This window comes from Caenorhabditis elegans, chromosome IV (genome assembly GCF_000002985.6).
Source record: "Caenorhabditis elegans chromosome IV".
NCBI lineage: Eukaryota > Metazoa > Nematoda > Chromadorea > Rhabditida > Rhabditidae > Caenorhabditis > Caenorhabditis elegans.
Window position 1 is genome coordinate 3820130 of NC_003282.8, and position 16354 is coordinate 3836483.

The 16354-nt window shown below is 33.0% G+C and overlaps 2 protein-coding genes and 1 non-coding gene across 4 annotated transcripts; 2 read left to right on the plus strand and 1 right to left on the minus strand.

Moving 5' to 3' along the window:
- Nucleotides 1-6760: 6760 nt before the first annotated feature.
- Nucleotides 6761-15875, plus strand: F28F9.3 (Neuropeptide-Like Protein; the record flags this gene model as incomplete). Its single annotated transcript, NM_068021.6, has 4 exons — nt 6761-6792; nt 13773-13858; nt 15462-15546; nt 15665-15875. The coding sequence occupies 4 exons, from the start codon at nt 6761-6763 to the stop codon at nt 15735-15737; spliced, it is 276 nt and encodes a 91-aa protein (NP_500422.3). The 3' UTR covers nt 15738-15875.
- Nucleotides 9364-15036, minus strand: cal-3 (EF-hand domain-containing protein; the record flags this gene model as incomplete). Of its 2 annotated transcripts, NM_068020.7 has the most annotated exons (7): nt 9364-9606; nt 10252-10318; nt 10364-10466; nt 12155-12237; nt 12644-12718; nt 12762-12890; nt 14836-15036. In NM_068020.7, 7 exons carry the CDS (start codon nt 15034-15036, stop codon nt 9560-9562), a joined length of 705 nt encoding a protein of 234 aa, NP_500421.2. In that variant the 3' UTR covers nt 9364-9559. The 2 variants fall into 2 exon arrangements, with proteins under 2 accessions (NP_500421.2, NP_001294291.1); NM_001307362.4 differs by lacking the exon at nt 14836-15036 and having other exon boundaries at nt 9462-9606.
- M02B7.8 lies at nt 9861-10010 on the plus strand. The gene has a single exon (NR_053063.1). It is a non-coding gene; the product is annotated as an Unclassified non-coding RNA M02B7.8 (non-coding RNA).
- Nucleotides 15876-16354: the final 479 nt, after the last annotated feature.

Here is a 16354-nt window from a genome sequence, read left to right on the forward strand (position 1 = left end):
TAATTTTGTTTCAAGATGGCAAGTTGCAAAGCTCATAAATTTGAATCAAAAAGAGAAAAAAGTGAAAAAAAAGTGAAAAAAGTTGTAGCATAGAGGTAAAAGTGAAGGAAATTTGATATACTTCTCTAGGAGAAAATGCAAGGAAAAAGGGAATTGAAAGGACGAGAAATAAAAAAAAACAAGTTGAGGTCAATTTGTTCGAAAGGAAGAAAAAGAAGAAAAAAATGTCGTTTGAGATGGTCAGTTAGCAGAAGCCTCATCAAATTGATTATTGATGGAGACGAGAGGATAAAGAAAAGAGAAGAGAGCGGACAGGATTGCATAACAATGAGGCAAGTCTTCGAATAAAAGCTTGTTCTGGAAAATCCCAAAAAAGGATGCCGCGATGCGGAGGCTAATTAGAATGAAAAAGAGGGGAGGAGGAAATATACAATTATCAGGAAAAAATATATGAAATTTGAAAAAAAGTGGATTTTTTAAAGTAGGGTAGAGCCTGGTAATTCTCAAAAGTAGTGAGAAACATGAAAAAAAAGCGAAAGTTGACTAAAATTTTAGAAACGTTGGCGAATGTTGTAAGAAGTTTGAAGAAAGTTGATAGAAAGTGGAGGGATAGTTGTCGAAAGTCTAGAAGATTTGGCAAGAGTTGGCGAAGGTTGTGAGAAAGTCTATGAAGTTGGGCAAAAAGTCGAAGGAAATTTTGTAAACGTGATCGAATGTTGAAAGATATTCATCAAAAGTTGTCAAAAAAGTAAGAAATTAGACAAAAATTGGCGAAAACTAACGATAATTAGGCGACAGTTTTGCAAAAACTTGGCGGAAATTGAAGGAAATCCTGTGAAAGTTGTCGAAATTTGGGAAAAATAGTTTTAAAAAATTTCAAGATGACTAGTTGAAGATGAAGGACATTTGTCGAAAGTAGCCGAAAGTTGTCGAAAAAGTTGTTTTGTAAAAAAATTAATAAAAAAAACTCCAAGAAAGGAACTGAATGGGAGACCAAAAAAGCCATAAGAAGAGCAAAAATTGTTGAGTGAAAACATTGAAAAAGCAACCAAAAAACTGAAGGGATGATCCCCTCAAGGGGATATCGGGATTTGGCGACCAAAAAGCGGTCTGATGACAACTTGCCCGTTCTTTTTCATATATTTCTTTCTTTTTGCCTAACTTTTTCGACAACTTCCAAGAAAAAAGTTGACCTATTTGACATCGGCTTGAACTGACGCTGAACAAAAATCACAAAATATTTGAAAAATAAAGTTCCAAGAAGTGGGACGGAAGTAGCAAAGCGAAAGTTAACAAGAGTAGTAAGACGAAATTTGACGACAGTTGGCAACAGTTGCTAGACATTTGCCGAAAATCGGCTTTTGGTCGGCAAAAATCGGCAAAAGTGGACGAAAGTTGTCAGAAATTTGGCGAAAGTTGATGAAACTTGACGAAAATTAGTATAAATTTTTCAGATTTTCAGGGAAAAAAAACTAAAAAGTTGATAAGAAAATAGCTTCGTAAAACTGCAAAAAAAAAACAGTTTGAAGCATTTCCAAGAAACATAAAATATAATATGAATGGAGTGAAAAGGAGCTCCGTCAAGTGTAAGAGAGTGTGCAAGACTCGGAAACGCAGAGAAAAGATGCTTCACCTCATAAATTGATAGCGTGTGAAATTGAGAGATTGTGCTAGAGAATGTCATAAAGACATCAAGTGCTCTTTTGCAGAATTAGTACACTTTTTGGTGCGCCCCGATAAAATACGAGACGTACAGCAAAAAATGCAGTAGCTCTACTCGGAAACGAGCAGAGACGTATAAATTGCAGCTCTGTGAGAGAAAAAGTTTTAAGAAGAGCCAAAAAATGTATTGACTGAAGGTATGTTTTTTGGTGAGTAACTGAGAAAGCGAGAAGGAATGTCGAAATTTGAGATGGTAGAGGAATTTTTATGACGTGGTCATTGTGTTTTATCACTCTTTTTCGTTATTTGCAATTACTTTCGAAAGGACACAGATGTCAGATACCTTACCGCGATTGAAAGTTAGAAAAATTTGAAGGAATTTTGGCGAAAGTTGTCGAAAGTTTGGCAAAAACTGTTTAAATTGTAGAAATTCAAAGAAATATGCAATAAATTGTTGAAAATTTTTTTCAAAAATTGTTGAAAGTTGAAGAAAGCTTTGCGAAATTTGGCAAAACTGTCGAAAATAGTCGAAATGCTCATAAATTTAAATAATTATAGCAAACAAAAATAATTCCAAAACTGTCGAAAGTTGAAGGAAGCTTGGCGAAAGTTTGCAAATTTTGTCGAGAACGTTTTAAAAGTGCCGTTTCAAAAAATTATGAATTTTTGATACAATTTGCCGAAAATGTTTCAATGAATTTTCAAAAGCTCAACAAAACTTGGTGAAAGTTGTAGAAAGTTGGTGAACACTGTTGAAGTTGTAGGAAAAATGTGCAATAAGTTGTCGAAAGTTAGCGAAAGTTAGGCGAACGTTTGAAAACAGTCTAAAATCAAAAGATATTTAGAAAAAAGTTGCCGAAAGTTTTCGTAAGTTGTTGAAATGTTAACCACGCATTGGAATCGCGTCCGTACTTTAGTTTCCAAATGAGCCTATAAATTGAGCAATTCCATAGATTTCCATCCCCCCATCTACTTCACACAACTCTACTAGATAAAGAGTACTACAACACTTCGCGCATAATTAGGAGCTCGGGAGGGTGAAAGAGCCCACTCAAGCGTTTGGACATCCGTTCTTCTCCCCCATCCCCATCCCAACAAGTCCAAAATGGCCAATTAGGTGCAAGATGGGGGATGCTTCTGGCTGGGGGAAAGGGGTCACAATCAGAAACTAGAGCTACCGAGAGAAAGAGTCACTGAGCAAACAGAAATCCAGGTGAGACCTTTTTTTTTGGAGCGGGGAGGTGACTGTATTGCTACCGAAACCAAGGAAATGGAACAGTGGAACGAAGAAAGTTTTGGAAAAAAAACGAAAAAAGTAGCATTTATTTGCTTGGGAATTTCCGATGACGTGGCAGTGGTTTAGCCTCACAAAGAACACAATGTTTGTTCTGAGGACTTATTACAAGCAGGAACAAACACGGATTATGCTTTAGGGGTTTGATGAGAATCGGGAAAAATTGAGATTTGTGGGAAAAAGATTCGGATTGAGGGTTTCCCCGAAATTTTTAAATTTTAAATTTCTCTACATCAAAATTTCTGCCAAAAAAATACTGAATATTAAAACTTAGCAAAAAAATAATTTTCATTTCTTGATTTTGCTTTAAATATTGTAAAATTTATCGATTTCCGGTCATCGTGCATCGAGAAAATTTAGGTTGTTTTTTGTTTCAAATTGATCAATATTTTACGTTAATTTTTTGCACTTTTTCTTCAGAAACTGGAAATATCGGGAATTCGCGTCATGGTGCCTCAAGTCGATTATATGCGAAAATTCATCTTTTAGTTCAAAAGTTTCAAAAAGTTTGAAAAATTAACATTTTGTCTAGTTTTCAAACCTTTGGTCATGGTGCATCGATACAATTTTTATTCAAAAAATTGTTTGTTTGACAAAAAAATCTATTTTTTTGCATATCAGAGAAAATAACAAAAAACATTTTTTATAGTTTGCAACATTTTTGTCATGGTGCATCGATTGAAAAATTTTGAGGATTTTTTGTGCAGTTCTAAAAATTATATCTTTTTAAACATTTTTAAATCAAAAACTGAAAATTCCAAAAAAAAAGATTCAAAACCAAATAATTCTAAGAAATGATGCGTTGACAAACGGGAAGAACTAGTGACTGGAGGCTACTTAAAAATTGATAAAATGCCGATGGACGTCCAGACACTCTCCCAGGCTAGAGTAAGACGAATGAGCGGTTGGGAAGAAAGCAAAAGTTGAAGATTTTTTGAAGAAGAAGGGGATCAAAAGAGGTGCCGACCTGGTAGAGAGATGTGATTGATAATAATAAAAATTGATTTGATCTTGATTTTCCTAGCGAAAAAAAGAACGGCAGGTGCGACGAGCTTTGAAAAAAAGGTGGCCAAGTTGTTAACATTTTGTTTTTCATATTGTAAACTATTTCATTTTCAGCAAATCCTTGGGAAACAAATTAGGAAATGATTATTTAAAAATCCAGAAAAAAGCCCTGTTGTCTTATTCTTCTATGAAAAAAAAAGTTAAGTATAAATTTACGGAAAAATTATAACAACAAATTAATAATTAAAACAAATCTTCCAAAAAAAAATCTCGAAGCACCATGTTTTTCTTCAATTAGAACATTTTATGCTCAACCAAAAATTTTAAAGTTTGACAAAAAAACTTAGATTTTGCTCCGTGGCCGAACTTTTTCATTTTTCGCGGTCACGTGACAAAAACAGGGAAATTTTGAGAATTTTAAACTTTTAGAGCTGATAAAATTACGCAAAAAATCAACTTGGGGCACAAAATTGTATTAAAGCAATTTCATTCAAAAAAAATCGATGCACCATGTTTTTTTTCCAAAAAAAAAATTTGTTTGAACTTTTATCAATGTATCAAAATACAATGTTTTTTTGTAAAAAACACTAACTCTTGGAACAATATTTTCCAAAAATTGAAGCAAACACTAAAATAACTTTGAAAACAAATATTTTCCAAATAAAAAAACGATGCCTTAAAAACCGTCTTAAAAACCGTTAATTTTTCCAGATGCCATAAGAAAATGGCAAAATGTGTGTGCGTGCATGGTGCTCGTGCTGCTAAGGATGATAGAATAAATGAATCCAAAGAGACGCAGACATATGGTGTGCGCGGAGCATTTGGCAACCGATGTGTGTGTGTGAGGGAGAGAGAGAGAAGAGAGACGCAGAGAGGGTGCGATTAGATTGGTGGGCTCATCCATCTTGCGCAGAGCACACGAGATGAGGACCACCCAACACAATTATTTGACCAAGCGGACAGGTTTTTGGCTATGTGCCAAGTTACTGTAGCTTTGCTCATAAAGAAATAAAAAATTGAAGAAAGAGAGTTTGGAAAATTGTTGAAGACTTCTACAGACTTTGATGGATTTAAAAAAAAATTTCAGGAATTTCTAGAAAAATTGAGAAATGTAGAAAAATTCTGAAAAGTTTCGAAATGAGTTAAAATTTTGAAAAATGCTACAAAAAATAATGGAATTTTTTAGAATCTTCTGTAAAATATCCCTAAAATTTTTGCAAGATTCCAAAAAATGTTGAACTTATGACAGGTTATAGAATTTTGTAAAAACTTCTGGAAGGCTTTGAAAAAGTTTTTGGGAACTTTAAGAACATTTCTATAAAATTTAAAAAATTCGAGAAATTGATGAAAAACTTTTGATTGAGGACTGAGATTGGCAATATTTGTTCGCGCAGGGCAAACCTAGGTCACTTGTTTACCAGCCTCAGGGGTCCCTCCCAAACTTCTCTGCGTCTCTCACTCTCTCGCCAAAAGTACTACTGATCGTTATCGAATGTAATGACACACAGAAGACAGACAGATGCCCCGATTAAATCTGCTGCCGTTTATTGGGAGAAGCTGATGGGGTTTTTTTCTGGAGGAAGAAGCTGAGAGGAAGATCGAGACAATTTGGTAGAGTAGGCACGAAGGCATGTACATAGGTATGCAAACAAGAGGTAGGCACCTAGACAGGCAGGAAGTAATAAAGGAGATACGTAGGCAAAAAGGCAGGCAAACATGAGATAGTAGGCATGTATAGGCATGTAGGCATGTAGGCATGTAGGCATGTAGGCATGTAGGCATGTAGGCATGTAGGCATGTAGGCATGTAGGCATGTAGGCATGTAGGCATGTAGGCATGTAGGCATGTAGGCATGTAGGCATGTAGGCATGTAGGAATGTAGGCATGTAGGCATGTAGGAATGTAGACATGTAGGGATGTAGGCATGTAGGCATGCAGTCATTTGATTGACAGCAAAATTGTTCCCGAGTAGGTTTGAAAAACAAATTTACATAAATCTAGTCTGAAGAGCACTCTTGGTGTTCTGCATGATGTGTTAACAGGATTAAACTGCAGGACACTATTGACAGATTAGTGATGACTATTTTGTGTTCTTGTGACACAAAAACTGGACATTTTTTAGGAAAAAAGTGATATCATTTTTCAAAAAAAAAACTTAAAATTTGGTAGTTCCAAATTTTCGCGAGTTTCTGAAGTAGTAAATTTTCTGGCAGCTCAGAAAATCTGCAAAAAATACTTTAAAAAAAGTCAAAATTTCTGTAAAAAGTTGTAGAAAAATTGCATTTGTTCTACCAAATTTTTTCATAAGCATTTATAATTGTTTTTGTATTTGTATAATGCATAATTTATAATTGTATAAGTATCTTTTATAAGTTTGAATCTTCCGCCAAAAAAAATTGAGAAAAAAATAATAATTTCAAGAAAAAATTACAGTTCATAGACGTGCAAAAACTCACAATTAACTTCACAATTAAACTAGCATTTCAATCTAAAAAATTTAGAAAAATCAAAAATAAATCCCAAGCCCCTCCAAATTTGTAACCGGAGAGAGGTACCCGGCTGCCACAAAGGGAGAAAGTTGTAATTGAATCCGGAAAGGGGGTGGAAGTTAGTCATACTCAATATAAATAATACACAAGTGTATTTGAATCATATTCAAATTTTTCGCGGGTAGTAGAGGAAGGCATGAACATATGCGCCGGGAAAACGGATAGGTGTCATTTGATATTATTATTGTACAGAGGGGGCAAAAATTTGGCGGGGGGAAGAAGGAAGGCGCGCAAGAATCAGCGGGAGATCATGCAGGAGGGATGGCGGGACATAAATCAGAGGTATGTGCTAATAAAAGATGAATGGATAGATAATTAACGTACGTTATACGTAATAGAAGCACGTGAGATGGTGTATTTTGGTAGTTGAAATTATAATTTTTCAGTTGTTAGATAAAATTTCCATCAGATTCAGCTGACGGAGAGCTTTCAATTAAGTATAATCATGTCAAGTTTTGTTTAAAAAATGGAAAATTACCAATTAAAATTTGTCAAATTAAATTTTTTTAAATTTAAAAACTTCCGACTTAAACAGCCAATAGTCAATTGTCAGTTGAAATTGTTAAATTGTCAAATGTCAAATATTTTTGAAAATTGACATCAAATCTGACTTGCTATAACATCTGAGCAATATCACAGGTTTGTCAATTGTCACAATTGTCACATGACAAATGTCAAGTCGTCAACTGACATTTGACAAATTGCCAAATTTCCAGGCCATAATTTCATTTTTTCAAAGTCTTGCAACGTATATACCCATTTCGAAGCTATTGACTATCATGCTTATTTTAAATATTTTGTTGAAATTTAAAAACTTCCAGAAAATTGTCAATTGTCAAATTGTCACCTGTCAAATGTTAAATTTTTTTAAAATTGCCATAAAAAATTGAAAATTTACTTCTCACTTTAGCTTGCTATAGCAGCTGAGCAAATTAGATGTTTGTCAATTGCCAAATTGCCACTTGACAATCTCCCAAACCTAGCCATGATTATATCGATTTTGAAGCTCATAACCTGTTGATTTTAAATAAATTAAAATTAAAATTTTTCAACCTATCCTGTGAAAATTGTCAGTTGGACAAAAGTTATCAATTCTTTTAGAAATTTCAAAAAGTAAAAAAAAAAAGAAAAATATAAAACCTACTACTAATCTTATTATTTTCCTATACAAAAACACGAATTCACAGCACACGCAATTTGGGTGTCAATGTCCTTCTTTCTCCCAAGAACTGGTCTCTTTTTCCTTTCACACATGGTATTGTCCAAAAGTTAGATAGGGTGAAAGGCGTCGTGTGTGTGTGATTTGATGGAAAATGATGGAAAGTGACACATTTTGGATTAGTTGTATTATATTTATAATATGCGTATGACGAATTATCATACTCTAAGAAAACATTTTAACAGTGGAGGGGGGAGTTGGTTCTGGGAGATTGTAAATTCGCATTTCTCGGCGCTGAAATCACAAAAATACTTGAACTTACTTTCATTGCGTTGGGCTGTCCATGAGCTTCGGAACAAGTATAAACATGATACTGTACAATTCATAATTTGACCATTTACAACAATGATAATGCATCAATTTGACAATCTGACTATTGACAATTGACAATAGTCAAGTTGTCTATTGACGCTTTGCCAATTTGAAAACTTGACAATTTCACAACTGAAATCTGACAAATGCCAAATGACAATTGATAATTTGACAACGGACATTTTTTCATTTAACAATTTGGCTATTAACAATTGACTTGTGACAATTGACAATTAAAAATTTGACAATTTGCCAACTGCCAACTTTAAAATTTTTAATTAGCAATTTGGCAATAGATTTTTCGACAATTTTTTGATTGGCAGTTTGACAATTTGCCGTTTTCACAATTTTACTGTTGACAATTCTTTAATTGGAAAAAAACAACTGCATATTGGCAATTGACAATTAGACTACTGACAATTTTCATATGATTTGAATTACAGCTCCCAAAAAGTTTTCTTCTGACTCAGAAGTTTTAAGCTTGTTCCCAAAAATTATATTTTTTCAAGAGTTTTTTTCATCAAAATATCCAATTACATGTCTGAAAATTTTTGTTTTCCATTTTGTTATTCTGAAAAAAACTATTTTGTTTAAATGATAAATTACAAAATTTCCCTTCAAAACCTTTTTCTTTCAATTTGTATAGATATCTTTGGGACCAAAAGCTAATCAACTACAAATTAACAATCAAAAACCAAAAAGCTAATAAAATGTGGAAAGCAGCTCTAACAATAGAGCCAAATGATGAGAATTTGCAAAAAAATGGCAAGAAATGATTCAGGTTCTATGTGTACGTAATAGTTCGTTGTGATTTTTTCTTTTGAAAAATGATTAAATTTTTTTTAAATTCAAGAAATTCCAAGAAAATAATTTTTACTAAATTGGAAAATGTTTTATTGCAACTAAGAAATTTTTTATTACTTTGGAAAACATGTACAAAATCCAATAATTCAGTAAAATGCAGCAAAAAACTCAGATTGAAAGATTTAAAAATAAATTTTTACTATAATAATGATAATTTAAGGTTACCTAATAAATAAATTATTTGCAAATTAACAAAAAATAAACTGAACTTTCAATTTTTCATGCAAAAAACCTGTTTTTTCTAATTTTAATATACTTATAAATCCCAATATGTATGAAAATATAAATTTAAAAAATAACCTTGTTTGGAAAAACTTATAATTGTTTTGAGGAACTCCAAATAATAAATTGAACTTAATTTATACAACCTAGTAGTTTTCAAGTTTTTCTCCTATTTCCAATTTTGCTCATTGTGCAAACCCCTCGGTTCTTGGAACTTCAACCCTCACGGCGGCAAAAACCAATGAGTCGTTTTTATTCAATTATATATTAATATAATATAACAATTTAGCAAACGTCAATATGTACAACTTATTATCAAACCAGCACACACACACACACACCGCAAAAATTTGATTGTTTTATCCATTTGGAAAAAAGGTTTTATTTTTGGCGGATATATTTTTCCATTTTTGTGTTGTAGTAGTTTGGCAATTAGCTGAAAATTTTGACAAACTCCTCGTAGTCGATTTCTCCGTTTCCTGAAAAAATAAGTGTGAAAAATTTAAAATAAAATAAAAATTAATGTTTGTTGCGAAGCACGAATTTTTTAAAAATCTGCTCCGCCGTTTTCTTGGTTTTGTAATGCAAAATTTTTCAAATAAAATTTTTCAAAAATGTAATAAAAATAAAATTTGGGAATTTTTGAAATCACACATTTGTTTTAGAAATCATTTTTTTTGAATTTAAAAAAAAAAGAAGAAAAAAATGCCCAAACTCAAAAACATTTTTTTGAGAATTATTTGAAAACTCAATTTTTATTTCAATGAAAAAAAATTTAAAGGTGATGAAGCCGAATTTTTATTGCTTTATTAGACTAAATATTGTCCTAAAACACCGGATTTCAAATTTAAGGTCTACGGATCACAAGAAATTACCAAATTTTGCAAAATTATAAATTAAATTTTAATTAATTTCAGGTCATTTTTTGAGCCGTCATAAATTTTTTTTGAAAAGTTTTGAAGAAATTTCATTTTGAGACTCGGTGTTTTCATACAGTTTCGAGTTTAATAAAGCAATAAAAGAATTTCGACTACACCACCATTAAAAATTTAATTACATAAATAATGACATCATTGAAAAATATCCAGATTTCTGAAACTTCAAAGTCCAAAAAATCTCCTCACCATCACAATCCACTTCATTCATCATTTCCTCGACTTCAACTTCGTCGAAACACATTCCCATGTTGATCTGAAGCAGACATTTTATAAAAGAGCACCTGAAAGTGACAAGTACCATGAAAAGCTTAAACTCATTGGCTGTGATGACACCATTCCCGTCTCGATCGAAAATTTTGAACGCCTCTCGGATCATTTCAGAGTCTGTTTCTTTCATTATTCTGGAATGTTTTTTGATAGGATTTTTTTGCGCAGAGAATCTACTTTATAACATTTAAAAAATAAGTGATGACCAAAAAAAGAACCAAAAATACACTTTATTTTCTTCCTTTTTTGTGCTTGCACCTCGCAGACATCTAATTATGTATAACGAGAGAAAAAAACTCAAAATGAAAAAAAATTCGTTTTTTGTTTGTCTTTAATGAACACTATTACTGTTTTTGCCTGACTTCGGAAATATTAATACTTTCAAAAAAGTTATTGCATTAAAATATATTTTTATTTTTTGGTTTTTTTTTGGGAAAATTCCAAAAATACTCTAAAAATCTAAAAATATACAAAACTTGTCAGAAATTATCGCCTTTTTCACTTCTATTCAAGTCGCTACACCCTTTCAAATCTGTTTCGTTTAAAAAAACATTATAAATAGAAATTTGGTCACACTTGGCATCTACAAGTTCAAAAAAAAAATTTAATAACTCTAAAAGTAACATTCAATTTTCGAAAATTATTAAAACTTGCCTCGTGGTCTAAAAATCATAATTGTAAAAATTATTTCAAAATCCTAATAGGTCCAAATTTGTTCTCCAAAAAACTTATTGTTCCCCACTTTATGTCACCGCAAAAGGTCCATTAGTTTTTTCAACTTTTTACGACCTGAAAACCCATAAACAGAGGGCTCATTGAGCCTTCGGAGCCCTGCATTTGAGCTTTTGCAATACAAAAATAGTTAGAGAATTTGAATAATTTATTCCCACGGATTTTGAATTAATTTTAGTGACGTTTTGCTGGTTTTGCATACTTTTGAAACATTCATGAGGTGTTGCTCTTGGTAGTAAGTACACGGAACAAGATTTTCTGGTTTTTTTCTTAAAAATAATATTATGAAGATTTTTTTTGGTTTACTAGACTTTTTTTTGAATTTTTACATTCCATATATTTTTAAAAGCAACATATTTTTGTCAATGAATGGATAAATTGAAAAACTCTAGCTAAAATACAGTAACCCAAAATTTCCAAAAAACTACAGTAACCGAGACATTTTCGTAGTGAGACCCAAAATTTCCAGAATTTTTTTGAGATGTTTTCCCAACTTTTAAAATGCCATAACTCCGCCAATTTTGAAGATTTTCCAAAACTTTAGATCATGGAATAATCACCAAAATTCAATTTTTTTCAAAAATTGCAAAAAAAAAATCGCAGCAAAACTACAGTAACCCAAGGTTTTTTTCCAAGCAGGATCCAAATTTCCAAAAAAAAAATTAGTTTTTTTTTAGAAATTTCAAACCACCTAATTTTTTTAAATGTATGTTTTATTTAAAACTTAAATTTTGAAATTTATAAGGAAACGTATCTACATTTTTACTTTTCTCGGACGTGCTCAATCACCAGTTCCGGCACGGAAATCCGTGCTTAAACTAGAATAAACTAGAAAACTATTCCAAAAATACATTTCAGTAGCTTAATCCTTCTTTTATTTTTTCCCACTTTTTCACAACTTTTATTCAAACTCGTTTTATTTTCATAGTTTTCGATGACGTTTCAGTCCATATTTGTCACTCATCTCTCCTCTTCAGACACCTCCCTTTTGTGTATGTGTTGCCTAGAAATGCTCCGCCTACTTTGCTCTCATGATCATGCGATTTGGGAAATGTGTGTATACATATATAAAGTAAAGTAGTTGTATTACCTTTTCATCATAACGCAAAATTCTGGGAACTCGACTTGCCCGTTGCCGTCGAGATCCACGTCGTGTATGATTTCCATCATTTGCTGAAAATCTACCTTTTTTTGAGAGGCATGTAATTGGGTTGCAATAAAATTTTTTTAAGTAGAACATTTTTTTAATAAAAGCTTAAAAAAAAGTTTTTGGAAATGTTCAACATTTTGGAAAATTGTTTTTGAAAATTCAGTGGATTTTTCAGTGGAGTTCAGTGGATTTTTTAAAAATTGCAAAACATTTGAAAAAGATTCTAATTTTTTTCAATATTCTGAAAATGTTTCAGTTCAATTTTATAATTTAAAAGTTTCAGAAACTTCAAAAAAATATTTTTAAAAAACCGGAAATTTTTTTTTGGTTATTCCCAATACCCACAATCACAAAATTCAACTGAACATTGCTACCGTATACATACAGTAACCCTACTTTAATTACCGTAACCCTCACAATACCCCTTACCTGTTCCGTAGGATTCTGCCCCAAAGCTCTCATTGCGACACCCAACTCTTTAATCGAAATTGTTCCATTTCCGTCCTAAAAATTATTATTCAAAAAAATATCTTAATTTTTCCACTACCTTATCAAAGAGCAAAAATGCTTCTTTGAACTCGTGAATTTCTTCCTCTGTGAGCTGAGAAATCACAAGCTTAGACTCCTCAAACACCTCCTGTAGGGTCCTGGTACGCATAATCGACATGATTACTTTCTGGAAGGACATGAAAATTTTAGATCAAAGTCTCTATTTTATTAATTCTCTAGCTTGAATAATACCTATTGCAGGCTTAAAGAAGAATTGAAGAAAAAAACTTGACCAAGTCGAAAATAAACTGTATCAATTTCCCGAAAAGCCGTCCTTCATCTTTGTCCGCCTTTTTTCAAAGCTCAAGAGGTTCTTCTCAGCGCCCTATTTAATTTGCACACTGTTTCGCAATTTGATCACACTCTCGGGGCGAATTCAAATAAAGATGCGGCTGCTGGGGTGACTCCTCGACCATACGGGTTTACTTTCAAGTATTTAGATGGTTCTTGTAAGAGTTCGCAGGGCAACAATGGTGATGATTGAGAGAGACTAGAAAAGCGAGAGGTTGCAAAAAACTATCCAAAAATGTAGTACCTGGAATTGTGTACTAACTAGTGACAATTCACAATATTTTTGATATCCGTAATAGTTTTGCAAACTCCGTCGGAGCTACTACCCAGGGAAGTTTTCAACAAAAAAAAAACAAAATATAGCAAATCAAATTTTGAAGGAAACACCAGTTGAAAATTTATTTGCAACTGCAGTAATCAGCGAAAAAAAATTTTACAGGAGCAGTCCGGATTTAAACCGATCTACTCTCTAACTAAAAAATATTAGTTTAAACTTTAAATAAAAAGTCTGCTAGTTTACAATTCCTTCGATACTACTAATTGGCTTTGAGTTAAAGTAGAGAGCTCCTCTGGGACCACTAGGTACCAAGTACTTTTTGTCTGAAAACATGACAATTCCCAGTGACGTAAACCATCATTGTTAGGCTTAATCCTCTTCTACTATTCTCACTATTACAAGCATTTCACACATAATGCCACGTTTCAAAGTTTATTTCAGGATTTCGGTAATCTCGAGAATGCTTGCTCGACTAATCGCTTTGCTCATTGTGCTCGTCGCATTTGCGACCGCGTGGACTGTGGACGGTGAGTAATTGATTAAAATTGAATGAAAGGAAAACGTGATTCTGTGAATGAAAGTATTACTCGGAAGTACTTTGGGATTAGATGGGATTACCGTATATCTTCTATTAATATGGCCTCCCTATTAGACTTGCACTCCCTATTAGTATTGCCCCTCGGAGACCTTCCGAAAATTAGTATTGCCCTACCTATTAGTCTTGCACTCTCTAATAGTCTTGCGTTAACTTTTTTGTATTGCAAACCCGTCTCGCTAATTTCAGGATTTCAACAACAATTTTTGCCTATTTTGCAACAGTTTTCACATCATTTCTACGAGATTGAAGTTTTTGAACTTATATGAAAATCAAATTTTCTGAATTTTTACATATGATTCGAGTTTTTTCCAGGAAAAAACTAGTAAGCGCAAAGTCAGAAAATGTTCTGAAAATTAGTATTGCACTCCTTATTAGTCTTGCACTCCCTATTAGTATTGCAAGCGGGAAGACCATCGAAAAATAGTATTGCAGCCATATTAATAGAAGAAATACGGTAGCTGGAATCTTCCGCAATGGGGTTTTACTATCAGTACAGTATCTTCAGAATAGCTAGTGTTATCAAAAAGTTGTCAACTAACTAAACTTTTTTGAATGGAATCCAACTTAAATCCGGTACACGGCTTCAAAACTTCAAATTTTGTAACAGCGTATGCTTATAAACATTATATTGTAACCGTTGAGTATTTAAACATAATATTATCTGTAAATATAAAATACTTAAGGGCACTGCCAATAGTTCTAGAACTGTATCTCTGGAGTGGGTAGAGATGCCGGAAAATTGTCCACTGACCAAATATAGGTAATTTAATTTTGAACAACTTGTCTTATTTGTTTTTGGAATATTCTGGACTGGCACACTTCTAGCTAACGATTGTTAAACCCCCAATATCTTAGTAGAACATACTAGCAGACAATTGTAAACTTAATTTCAAATACCAAACTCACTGTATTCCTGGACATTGTTGCCTCAAACGAAAGCCAAAAGCTCTTGGGAAGCTTCGGGAATCCATGAGTTATATTAAATTTTATAGTCTCCGGCACGGTTGGGTGATGTATCTGTTGACCCTTGTGACCTTTCGTCGAGCTAACACGAAAACATTTCGCCGACAGCTCGATTTTTCGATCCGACACGAAAATATTTGACATGATTCTTTTTGTTATTGTAGTTGATACAGTGGAGTAGTTCGACCTATAGATTAAATAATTGAATGTTTTTAGGAAAAACATTCAAAATTGTCTGAAAACCCCGAATTTCATAAGGCTGATAGATGACCTGAAGTTTCCTAATTTAACCAAATCATAACTAGACAGGGATTTCAAAAAAAATTTAATTTCCAGCTGCTTGACAAGTTGGTCAAATTTCAAATTCAACTAATGTTAGGTCATTTTTTAACCGCCATAACTTTTTTTTTGACAAGTTTTCAACAATTTTAATTACGAAATTCGGTGTTTTCAGACGATTTCGAGTTGACTACACCACTTTTAAAAAGTAAAGGTAAAAGTAAGAATAACTCGGGGTCAGAGGCTTATAAATTGGCAAAAGTTCCCACAGTCAAGTGCACTTATTATAGGCGTCGAGGATCATCTGCCCGAGCACCAATACTCCCGTGGTCACGAGGCGAACTTCTTCCGCCAGCGGCTTCTCTCAGCGTTCAGGTAATTGCTTTTTTTCCAGAAATCCTCATGACTAAAAAATTACCTATACTTTCTCAGTTAACAATTTTTGTGTAGCAAAATTTATAAGCACTATTTCAAAAAAAAAAGGATTTTGCAGAAGCATCGACCCCCAGGTCTCGGAGAGCACATTGAACCGATTCACAAGATTTGTCCGCGAGGAGAACGAGTAAAGCAATCATGTTTAATACCTACTGTGTGATTGTTTTTATAAAGTGAATTGTAAACTGTTTCTGAGATTGCTTAAAGCACTTTAAAACTTTGCTAGTTAGATGTCAAAGTATCAGGAAATTATATTTTGAATCAAATTATATTTAGTTCATAGATTTTCCAAAAATTCTAGAGTTACCAATCTCTGAACTGAAAAGTTCTGCTCTAGATCACAACAGAAACTTTAATTGACCACTGTTCGACCGATCATTTTTCGAAATTGAATTTAGCCGCTGATAAATAGGCTTTTTAAGGCAGAGATCAATGTGTAAAACGGGCTATGAATGAGAATGGGGTGGCGCGGTGCCGATTCTTAAAGTTTTTGGGTTGCCGGGTTTCAAATCTGTAAAAAATAGTTCGGTTCCACACGCTGCGACACTCTCCAGTGGCAAAATTTGATATTTTTGCTAAAATTTGGTTTTTCGAAACTTTGAAACACCGTCTCATTGCGAAATTCAAAATTTTTCACCCATTTTGGTCTGAAAAGGCAAAATATCCCATTTCGGTACTCCACGCCGAGTTGCCGAACTGTCTTAAAATTTGATAATTGTGAACTTCAGAAAATTGCCAATAGTATGCT